Source organism: Somniosus microcephalus, chromosome 16 (assembly GCF_052327205.1).
Source record: "Somniosus microcephalus isolate GS21.2 chromosome 16, FLI_Smic_1.0, whole genome shotgun sequence".
Classification (NCBI taxonomy): domain Eukaryota; kingdom Metazoa; phylum Chordata; class Chondrichthyes; order Squaliformes; family Somniosidae; genus Somniosus; species Somniosus microcephalus.
In genome coordinates this window covers 38562477-38574739 of record NC_141002.1, presented here as the reverse complement: position 1 = coordinate 38574739, position 12263 = coordinate 38562477, and the positions used below count along the sequence as shown (strand labels likewise).

Sequence of the window (12263 nt, the reverse complement as noted above, 5' to 3'; positions counted from 1 at the left end):
CCTTGAGTTAATTAGTTGCGTGCTCTCCTGGCTGAAATCCCCTCTTTCCCCCCCCCCCCCCCCCCCCCCCAACCATAAGCTTCATCTCATTCAAAGCTCTGATGCCTGTATCTTATCCTGCATTGTTACAATTGCCTATACCCATCTTCACTGGCTTACGTTGGCTTCCAGTCTCGCAGTGCCTCTAATTTAAAATTCCTATCCTTGTGTTTAAATCCCTATCTCTGTAACCACTTCTTCTCCACGCCCACCCCCCCCCCCCCCAAGCCCCAACTTTCCATTCCTTTATCTCAAACCTCTTATGCAACCCCCAAACTGTACCTTCAGCCACCTAAGCCTCATGTTTTGGAATTCCTTCTGCCTCCCCACCACCCTCTCCTCCTCCTCTAAAGACCCTCCCTAAAACATGCATCTTTAACCAGCATTTGACCACCCCTCCTAATCTCTCCTCCCTTGGCTCAGCGTTTGTTTTCTTAATACATTTGTGAAGGACGTTGGGATGTTTTTCTATTAAAAGACACTACATCAATGCAAGTTGTTGGTAATGTTGGTTTCCAAGACATACAATAGGATTAATGCCTTACAGTGGATTATCATTGATTTGTAAGAGCCTTTTCTTAAGACTGCTAGTTGAAGATACCTTGTAATGTAGGAATTGCATTATTACCGGCTTTCTCTTACCCTAGGCCAGAAGGAAAATCCATTACATAAAGGCACTACTAATTACCATTGCTATGATTATGCTTTACTATCACTTTTTAAAAGAATATTCTAAATTGCTGGGTTTCATCATTCTTGCATTTTTTTCCCCTTATTCTTACTTGATTATATTTTGAAATGCTATCTGATGCAATAAATGTTTTCATTTTGAAACTTAATCTTCCGCTCCTTACCTGTTCTGTTTCTTTGCAGACATGCATGGCGTATCCAACCTACGATCTCGTTCTTTGTCGGGGACTGGGAGGTCCTTGGTTGGATCTTGGCTAAAGTTGAACCGAACTGAAGAAAATTTTTTACTCTATGCACACCTCACCTATGTTACATTACCAATGCATCGCATCACAGCAGGTAAATTCAGTCAGAGCTTCAGTGCTGTCTGGCAGCCTGCCCCAACTAACGCCAATGCAAAAGGAAATGCATTGATGATTTTGTATTAATGAATTGTTGCTTAGGAGGCACCAAGGAAAAAATGGATGGCAAACCTTTCTTCACCCTTTTTAAATTAAGGAAAGGTGTATGTAATGTGATTAATGAAAGTAATGGAAGGGCACTGCTCAAAATGTTGACCTCTCTTTGCAGATGCTGACTGATCATCTGGGTATCCCCAGTTTTCGGTTTCATTTCCAGCATTTTCAGTTTTTTGGGGGGGTTTCCCAGAATCCCAGAATCCCCACAGTGCAGATAGAGGCCATTTCGGCCCATCGAGCCTGCACCGACACATATCCCACCCTATCCCTGTAACCCCACGTATTTAATCCCCTAACACTAAGGATCAATTTATCATAGCCAAATCAACCTAACCCGCACATCTTTGGACTGCGGGAGGAAACTGGAGCACCTGGAGGAAACCCACGCAGACACAGGGAGAATGTGCAAACTCCACACAGACAGTCGCCCGAGGCCGGATTTGAACCCGGGTCCCTGGCGCTGTGAGGCAACAGTGCTAACCACTATGCCACCGTGCCCCCCTTTCTAATTTTGTTTCTCCAACTACCAATTGTCACACAGGTCTACCAGCCTACTGTGCCATGGAATGGTAGGCAGAGCTTCCCCAGTGTTTAAGTGGTGCTTGTGAATGAACTTAAATATACTTCCCTCCCCAACCTCCATATATACTATAAGTTACTGGGAAACTTATTATTTACAGTTTAAAGAAAGACTTGCATTTATATAGCGCCTCTCATGACCTCAGAGCATCCAAAAGTGCTTTACAGCCAATGATCAGATAATCTGCTTTAGTGATGTTGGTTCAGAGATAAATATTGGCCAGGACACCTGGGACAACTCCCCTGCTCTTCTTCGAAATAGTGCCATGGGATCTTTTACATTCACCCAAGAGGGAAGATGGCTCCTCGGATTAATGTCTCAACTGAAAGACAGCACCTCCGACAGTGCAGCACTCCCTCAGTACTGCACTGAAGTATTAGACTAGATATTGTCTCCAGAGTGGGACTTGAACCCACAACCTTCTGACTCACAGGCATGAGTGTTACCACTGAGACGAGGCTGACACCTAGTTTACTTTGAACTCTTTATTTTTAATGCATGATTTTTTTCAGTTTTCTGAGAAACCCTGATGACATCATATTAGTCATCAGATTTTCGGATCCCAGCGATTTTTATAATCTTTTCCCAAACATAATATCTACATGCAGTATTGAAGTAAAATGGCTTAATAGTTATCCTTCAACCAACACAACAAAAACACATTATCTGGTCATTATCACATTGCTGTTTGTGGGACCATGCTGTGCGCAAATTGGCTGCCACGTTTCCTACATTACAACAGTGGAGTCCACTTCAAAAGTACTTCATTGGCTGTAAAGCACTTTGCGACGTCCGGTGGTCGTGAAAGGCGCTATATAAATGCAAGTCTTTTTCTTTTTACAACAAACTGACTGAATTATAATTATCAATCCCTGTTAAGTGAGCCAAAAATAATTCAATGTTCCTCATATAGGGATCCATCAAATTCCAAGTTTCTCTGTATCTGATCTCTTAGCTCTAAATAATGGAGAAAATTGTGATGGGAATTAATTGACCAGCCCCTCTTCCCCCACCCACAGAACCTTAATTAGTTTGAGATTGTAAGTTCTACATAGTGTTTAGGATTGATCTTGAGTTTAAATGGTTTACACTAATGAATCTGCTTTTATCTCCCCTCAGATATTCTAGAAATACGGCAGAAACCAATCTTGATGACATAGCAGAGAGCAGGCACTGCCTTACAAACTCGCAGCCAAGTGCCTAACTGCAACTGGATTCTTGACAATACTACCACCTAGTGTCGGGATGGAAGGGAAGTTAATTAGAATACCAGCCAATCAAAGTGCCTCCTTCACCTGCCCACAGGACATTTCCAGTGTTCATTTTCCAATCACACTGCGTTTGTGTTTTGATAGAATCCAGTTAGGAGCTGCTTCTTACTAAGAAACCAATACAGAATGCTTCACAAACAATTTCTGAAGACAATTACTTTGTATCGAGCAACAACAGTAAAGGAGAACAAAAGGCGGAGGGGAATTATTTGCTGAACTTGATATTAAACTAAAAACATTAAATTAAATCTTCAAGAAACTGTGTTCAGTAGGTAGATAACAGTTTTCTCCCCATACCCTATTCTTTGTCAAAGAACCATTTGATTTGAGTGCTCATATCCAGTAATGTTGTAGGGTAATTCTTGAACTCTTTTTTAAAATAGGGTGAAAGGACAACAAAAGACATGGAATCACTGGGACCACACAGTGTTATCAAATTTTGCAGATCAATTCTAATAATCAAAGGGATTTGTTGGGGGAAGGGGGAAAGTGGCCTTCCTCTCTTTTTAAAAAAAAGATGGCTTTTGTTGATCTTGTCAAACCCAAGCGTGCTCAGAAAGGGAAACAAACGTTTGGGAAATGTTTTGTGCTGTTTGTATACTACAGGCAAGTGTGATGTTGGTTGTTGCATTGCACCTGTGTATACATCAGGTGTGAACGTGTTTAGCAGAAACTGTAAAAATTAATGTTATTGCAGAATCCCTTTTCCTGGAATATTTATTTCCATGTGGTGAGATGGAACTTTGTTTCTTTCCCTGGTCCACTAGTCCAGATAGCTGCCGCAACCGACAAACTGTCAAGGTATGATTTGAGTGGCAAATTCTCAAAGGTGCTTGGAGTGAGCTGGAGTCCTTCTACCTGGTGAATCCATCTGTACAATGAGGATTGTTTTACTGTGAGAACCCAGCAGTATTGCAATAGGTTGTCCCAGCAGCAGCCCATGGGGATACATCTGGAGAATGGTTGAGTAAAGAATATTGAGACCTTTTTACACAAACTGGACCATAAAACAAATGAATTTTAGTGGGGGGAAGAGGGAATCTTGCCACCTTGAGATTCTTAATCCAGCTTTTCTCCAGTTGATACCTTTGTACCATCATACCTGTGGATTATCAATTTCGACCCCCTCATTCAAGCTGTTTTTTCTTGATGAAGCAAAACTGAACTAAAATTGGCCAACAGCTTGTTGGAATAGGGATGCTGCAACTATTTAATGAATTGTTCACCAAACCCTGTGTGCCAAGTTTCATTTTATTTTGTAATCCCACTACTTCTGCAATCCAGGAAATATGACTGATGGCAGGTTTTACTCTGACCTGTCCCTTTTCTCTTCAGGAGCCAGTTTGGCCTTGTTTCCAGTGTTAATTATATTTGCTGTTAAATCAGAAACGCTTGGATGGCATATTTCTGTGGTGCTCAGCTAGGGTTGCCACATTTTGCTGCACCCAATTGCAGACCAGGGGCAGATTGGGATCATGGGTTGAGTTTGGATGCTTACCATGCTGTTCATTTTAAAAAAAATCAAGAACTGCAATAGCATTAATAACTAATGTTTCCACATCATAAAACATAGAAGTCAATGGAGGAAAAAATGGACTTCTAAGTTTTATTAAAAAAACAGACGTTTAATATCTGGTTTTCATTTTAGAAATTTCTCAATGCACTACTCAATCTGAACAGGTGGCAACTCTATGCGGAGCAAGGTGGAACCGTAATGGTCAGGCTAAAATTAGATCCATTCCAGTCTGTCTCTTTTGAAGTATCCAGATTTTATGATGGCATACTTGACATGAAGGCAAAAAAGAACAGTAGTTGATACAGCAAAACTGTACTAATCCCAACCAGTGTGTGAGAATTGGGGAGTTTGAAAGGAATATTAAATGTATATATAAATAAGCTCATCCATCTCTCTACCCAAAAAAGCCCTAGATTGGATTTGTGATATTTTACTGTTTTTTCAGACTGTTGTGTTGTATATTTTCATTTAGTTTGCTAAAAAGCTTTATTCTTTTGTACTAATAGGCATTAAAGTAAAGGAGTGAGTGTGGCACCTGCCACTTGTCCGTTAAGTAATAACGGGACCAGTATAATATTGCGTCGAATAGAACAGGAGGCCCAGAGAACAATCACTTTGGGGGGGGGGGGGAAAGAGAGAAAAAGCCACCATTATGTAATGGCTGAATGCCAACTTCACTGGTTCAGTGCCACCTTTGATGGATAGAGCTTTCGGTGTGAAACGTAGAAATGTTTTTTATTAAAAGCAAATATGGTAGGCCAAACACATTCTAATCGGAGAACCGCACTTAAGTCACCATGGTGTGCGGGCAAGACATTTTTTTTATTGATTTATGTTTGGGTGGTCAGTGGCTCACAGCCGTGAATCTGATGCTCATTTTTTGATGTATGCAGATTTTCTCCTCTAACTTGAACAGTGATGAAGCATATTTACTGCTCATTGCTTTGTACAGAAGCCCCACATGCACTGCTGAATGAGCCACAGATTTGTTTTACAGTGCAGCATTTTATTGGTGATCTAATACTGACTTAAAGCAGTCCAATTTTTTAATATATTGTCTATTTTCTAGCAGTACACTAGATTCCTTTGGCAGGAAGCTGTCTTCCAATCATCTTCTCAGTTCACATTTGTGCACTGCTATCTGTAGCAGTAACGTTAGGTGAAGCGCCTCACAGTAGGGGGATGGGGTTGAAGAGGCAGATATGACAAATCAGCAAGAAGCCTGCAAACGTCATTTCCTGAATTGGGAAAATGTTAATGTGGCCAGCAAGAAATCTGTGGCTCAAACCACTCTGGTCTCTTGGTAGAAGGAAGTATGATTATAAGAAACTGACAGGAATATAAAGACTGGCAGAATTGTTTCCTTTTGATAGAGAAGTCTTCCTAAATATTTGGTTAACTGCAATCAAGTTTTCTCCATGATAATTCTTATTTCAGCACCTTGTAGTTTTCTTTGTATACGGTGAGATTTTTAAGTGCTGACGCACAAACCAATATCGCTGGTACAGTGTTCAAGTATTTACTTGAAAAAATCTTCATTACCTACGCAGTGCCCCTGCCTCTCCTTGCACAGCCGATGATTGACATAAAAGTAATTTTCACCAAAATTCTTTTTACCAAAAGGCTGAGATTTCTAATTTAGTAGAAGTTTGGCAGGTGCTTTTCAGAAAACTAAATTAGTGTGTGCTAACTACAAGGCAATAAAATGGAAACCATTTACAAAGGCCATCTCCAAAGTGTAGTAACCAATATATATAGTTTTAGGGATGTTGTACAAACTTTTAGAAATTATATAAATTCAGTCACTGCTCCCTTAGTAACATTGAATATGTCAAACTTATTTGTAAGAGTTTTGAGAGAAGTTCATAATATCTGGTTGGGGGAAGAGAAAGAATGTGCCATTTGTTTTTAGCAGCCTTTCTCTTATATTTTCGCATTGTCCTCTATTCTTCGTTTTCTCTCCTTTTGTCCTTGTGCTTCTTTCCACCATAACCGTCCATCTCATTTTCATACACACAAGGCATGGATTAGTCTGTAATAATGTGTATTATGCTGATAAAATGGAGACCACGATCCTATTTTTCCTATCAAAAGAAATTCCGTGCAAAAGCCAGGTGTTCCTGCACAAGATTTTGAGAAGTAAAATCCTGAAAGTGACCTGAAATGTTAAACTCTGTTTTGTTAAGTTTAGGTGGCAAAGCCAAGTTCCGATTAGGTGAAGGGTCATTTTCTTTCGTCCATGTTTGTAAACACTATTTGTTTCTCCTGTCCTGTCTTACACTTCAAAAAAGTGAGACTTGTATGTTCTTTGAGTTTTTGATTGGGGCAGTATTTAATTGAGGGAGATATTGAATGAAATCCTGATTCTCCTCGCAGGAGAGAGAAAAGCAGCAGCTAATGAACGTCTGTTCCAGTCGTAAAAGTGCTCCAATGTCAGACACAGGAACAGACTCCAACCTTTCCGTAGGCAGTAACTTTAAAAAGATTAGGAGGTGCAGCATAAAGGCACAGTTCCTCCAGCATCTTAATAGAATTTAAAAAAAAATCACCTTACCAATAATAAAGGATTTTAGAAACGTACATTTTTGAGGAAACTACACATTTTTAGTAGGTTATCTTTCAGGTCAGATATTTGCACCTTTTTATCTTTTAACACAAACCACCTGCGTGATTTGTATTTGGGGGTGTTCTGCTATCTTCTTTCTGTTTAACTTTTTCATATTTACCTCACCACCTACAAAACCTCAACTTTTAAGAAAGGAAATGTTAAGGTTTTAATCAATCACTGATGGCTCGCTTTTGGTAAGTAAGTTGTTGTCTGTGAGACCTTGCAGGGAATTGACTAGCCACCTTAGTTGTGCAAGATACGCATTCACTACTTTGTCAAATGCTGAAGTGCTTCCACCAACTACAGCCTGGAATTATATTTCTTTCAGAGCGAAAGAAAGAAAAATAAAGGTCTGCTTCATGTGCTGGAAGGAGATTCAGTTTTTTAAGAGTGTACCCTGTTCTAGGCAATGAAGAAGGGATAAACTATAGCTGAAACATTGTTATCCATAAGTGTGTGTGTGTGCATGCTTTCAGATGGAGGCTACAAAAATGCTGGTTCATTTGTTCTCCTGTTTTTTTTCATTATCAAATTTCTTGTATCTATTTACATTGAAGACTTGTGCAATATCACAGGCCTAGATCAAAACCGTCTGCTGTGTGGGATCCAGTGGTTGCTGAGTGCTACCCAACTCTCGTGGCACCACAGGCATTGTGCAGTCAGGATATGTATCATTGCGTCCCCATCATTTCAGGTTGGAAGTGACAGCCTAGTCAAACAATATGTTAAGAGTGCTTCCAAGGACAGGACACACACACTAATGTATAGGTGCCCACCTTGGCAGAGCTTTGTTTTTCACAAATACTAGTGTTCAGCTACAATGTGTGGACTCTTGTCTAATTTTGATTGAAATTCTATTAGAGTTGCAATGATGTTTTAGGTTGGTTGAAACCTTCAATGTGAGCATTCTCTATTAAATGCCCATTGGAATCACAATCTGATGTAAGCCCAGGATTGAATAATCTTTTAAATGTTGGTTATGGGCACTGTAACTGGCTCAAATGCCTCCTGAACAATGCTTTGGAGTCTTGTAAAAGCTACCCTCTTATTGGTGTACAATAGCTCCTCCCAGTAAGCCTCTTGCTATTTCATAATTGTTTTAGGGCTCCTTCATTAAAAGGAAATGTCTTAATGGTTTGGCAAACTTTGGGAAGGAAAGCAAAGCTCAGAGCTGTCATTTTTTTCATGATGCAATCACTCACGAGTGATGCAATGGGGTTAGTGCTTGACAAACTTTTTTGTTTTTGCAAACCTTTTCACATGATGCCTCTAACCGAGGATCCTGCAAAAGAATGTTCATGCTTATGATACTTTCTGATAAACCATAGCCTCAGGTATAACTTACATTGTTTATTGCTCATTAATTGAGGTTACACTACACTATTTCATAGCATCTGATATACCGAGTATTCTTCACGACTATCACGAATACCGAAATGGTCCCAGAAATGCAGCCCTTGGAAGTACTTCTGTTAGTAACAATATTTGACTGGAATGGAACAAAGAAAAGGGGAATGTACTGTGTGTGTAAAATAGCTGTTTACATAAATCTTTAGGCTTTTGAGACAAATGCCATTTATTACCTCAAGAAATTCCCTACTTTTCAAAAGCCAATGTGTGCTGAAAAATGTGTGATCTATACACACTTTGTCATGTCTGTTTTAATTAATTGCCTATGTGGTAACAATGTCTGCTAACACATTATTTTTAACTCTAATGTGCCAATAGGAACAGGAAACTGCAGCTTCTAAAGGGAACCCTGCAGGTTGGAGATTTTCCTTTTTTTTTGGCAGTCTGCAGTGATTGCATAGCCAATTGATCTAATCTATGTAGGACCGTGAGCTGTTACAAATCATTAGAGTTTTATGCTGAGCCACTGAACAAAGCACTTTAGATTGTCTTTGCCCTTCTTCTCCCTCTCCCCCCACCCCCTCAAGAGGAACTGGTAGTTGACGGGTTTGCTGTGCACTTTTTTAAGTCTCCAAATTTCTACCTATTGGGTCCCTTATTAAAGGGGGCATTGTCTTCATGAAAACACATCATGTCACTTTTGCGTGATCTTGATCTAATATAAATGCATGGTTGTTCTGGCTTTTATTCTCTTCCCATCAAAAATTGACACACACCTTAATTTGGATGAAGAATGCGCCTGACTTGCTGTCTTTTAGTTTCTCATTACTGTCTGGCTTCTCACTTTTTATATGAATTACCACTCACTGGATGATGCCAGGAGCTCAGCAGATCAGAAGATATTCTGCAAGGGCCTGGGGTCAGATAAATGTTGGAGCATATCTATTCAAATGGAGTATGACTGCTGCCATCTTTATAATGGAGTCTACTATTGTAGAAAACTGAATTGGCCGTGGATATAGTTGTGACTGCTTCCCAGAGGTGGTGCATCAGGTGAGGCAAGTGAGACACCACATCACCTGCAGTCCTGTACAGATAACCCCCCACAAACTTCCAGCTACTTAAATTTAGATATATTTAAATTTATCTGCCGCCTGATTTTCTTTTCATGTCTTACCAATGTGAGGGATAACGTCCCGTGGGAAAGTTCCCAGGATTGATTTATTGGCCACTGCACTTCAGGCAACACAGAGCAGGAAAATTTTGCAAAACATTCTGGTGATACTCCAGTTAGGTTTTTTCCTACAAAGTTTTAGTTGCTTTATTTGAGTCCAATCCTTGATGAAAAGGTTTGAAAGTAAACAACCACTGAATAATGCAGTTAGAGAAAGATAATATACAGCTTAGAAGGTTGGTGATGTGATTCTACAGGAAGGGCCCATTGCCATGGTAACATGCTGGCTTGGTTAGGTATGTACAGCAGTGCCTTGTCGATAAAAAAGGTCACCTGCTGCCTACAGCAGTGGAATCCAAAGGGAGGATATTAAAACAAAATGTATTTCCTTAAGAGCTACAAATACTCTCTTTTCCCCCCACTAACTTTCACTTCAGGCAGTACTAGTAGGTGGTCTTGAACACTTAAGTGCTGCTTTCTGTTTTCTGAAACTTGGTAGGCTGGGAATAACAGCAGCACTGAACTTTATATTAATAATGGTAGAACTTTAATCAAACAAATATTTTCTTACCTAGCTTCTGTATCCTTATCCACTAATACTGGTGGGCCATCCCAGTGTTCCGATTGGCTCTTGAGTGCCCTTTAACATTCAGATGGAGATACCCTCCTGAGACACAATGCTGCTGTGCTTTGGGCTGCATGGTTTACAATTTTCAATGGAATCAGTGACATTTTTCAATAGGGAAACCCAACTGGTTTCATCATCAAAAGACTCATTTCTCTTCTGTCATGTTGAAGGTTTCATGGAATAGCAATAAAGTAGCAGCTTGTGTACTGTGGAACTGAGGATAGGCTAGTCCTGCTTCAGTTCATCAATAGTATATTATTGCTTTAAAACATATTTTCAAAATCTTTTTGAATTTCTTTGGAGTTTTTGTATCCCCCCCCCCCCCCCCCCCCCCCCAGAGCAGAGACTGGTCTGTGATAGACATACTGATCGAGGGTGCTATACTTGGGGGCCGAGGTTGCCCTGAAGAAAATAAGCAGCAAAGAATATGTCCAAAAGAATGATTGTGACATTTCAAGAACAGTGCTGAGCAGTGAATTGTGGTTCATTTCCCCACGGGGTCTTCAAATCCCACTGCTTTTCATGTGTAATTTATAGCTCACCAATCTTTTGTCTCCTAGTTTTTTTTAACCTGTTTTTATAGTTCATAAAAAGCAAAATCTTTAGTATTTACCTATTTAGGCTTTCTTTTAGCCTTCATATTTGTCTTGTAATTTACTCTCTCCTTGTGTTGAGTTGTGTAAAAGGGAACAGACTGTAGACACAGCTCTGCTGCTGTTGCTACCTAAAAAATAGTGTTGAGGCCAAAAGTGATGTGTTTAACACAGTCCGATTTAATATAGATATGGTGTCAAGTTGTGGAAAAGTAGGCTTCAGTCTTCTATGTAAATGTACTATAAAGGTCCTGATGCTTCAAAACAATTTAATAAACAAATTGATAAGCCTATTATCAGTCTGCTGTATGATTTCAATAACTCTGAAAATGGGATGTTGATAGATTGGAACAGACACTTCTTTCAAGAAGTGTTAAACTTGCATTTAGAAGATACTCCGATATATAGGCCAACGCCTTTTCTCATTCCATGCTTTCTTGCGTTCTTTGTGCCTCTGACTGTCTGCTCTCTGCTGAATAACTTGTAGAAAAACAAAACAACAAAATGCAGCTGAAACTAAGTGTGGAATAGTATTTTTAGGCCAGTATTTCATTGCACAAAATCCAAATGTAACTTTTAATCTGAATCCAGTTGTCTAACCAGATTTATTTTACACAAACTAAAGAAGCTAGTGGTAAAATGTTACAGCTCCATTGTGTGACAGAGGAGGCAAGCTGTAAGAATGTAAAGGTAATTGAAAAAGTTATTCAGTATATTAAGCCCACTCCTTCCATCAACCATGTACAAACTACCTTTTTATAGACTCTAGCCAACCCATTTAATCTCGTGGGAATGTTCTGCATACACTCTGATCTCCAAAATGAATAATGTAAATCCATATTAATTCATTATCATGTGCATGTTTCAACCTTGGCCTGCTATGCATCAGACAACAGCATAGGAACTATTCTGTCTCCTAGAATATTTGTTCAGTCTATAATTATCTTTGTATTCTAGCTGTCCATTCTTTTTGCAAGATTTAGTCAACCGAACAGCATCAATGCATCACAGATGTTATACTGTACCAGGGAGTGGTTAAAGTATAGAAGAAGGGAGGCAAGGGAAGGAAAAACAACAGAAGGAATAGGGAAGAGATAGAAACAAGTAGAGAGAATTTTTTCAGATTTATTAGTATCCATCTCTTCAATTAGGAGTGCGAGAGGTTGAGTTTTTTTGGTATACTTAACCAGTTGTTAAAGTTTTGAGAACTCAATTAGGTTATTTGCTTGCCATTTTTAGCAATAAGTATATGTTCCATTAGCAACCTGCTATAAAACGTGCTAAAAATGATCCTGAATTTTGCTCCCATCAAAATTAGGTGTGCAGACCGTACAAAAATGATTTTGAAAACTGTGT

At 39.5% G+C, this 12263-nt stretch overlaps 1 protein-coding gene across 7 annotated transcripts in view; it reads left to right on the top strand.

The window, feature by feature from the left end:
* The window catches only part of kiaa0930, an 83276-nt gene extending 72075 nt beyond the window's left edge, over window positions 1-11201 (top strand). For all 7 annotated transcript variants that reach the window (XM_086008837.1, XM_086008833.1, XM_086008836.1 and 4 more), the window contains 2 exons: window positions 913-1068; window positions 2887-11201. In XM_086008837.1, coding sequence (XP_085864963.1) covers window positions 913-1068; window positions 2887-2927 — 197 coding nt within the window. In that variant the 3' untranslated portion in view covers window positions 2928-11201. The remainder of the gene's footprint in view (window positions 1-912; window positions 1069-2886) is intronic.
* The last annotated feature ends 1062 nt before the right edge of the window (window positions 11202-12263 follow it).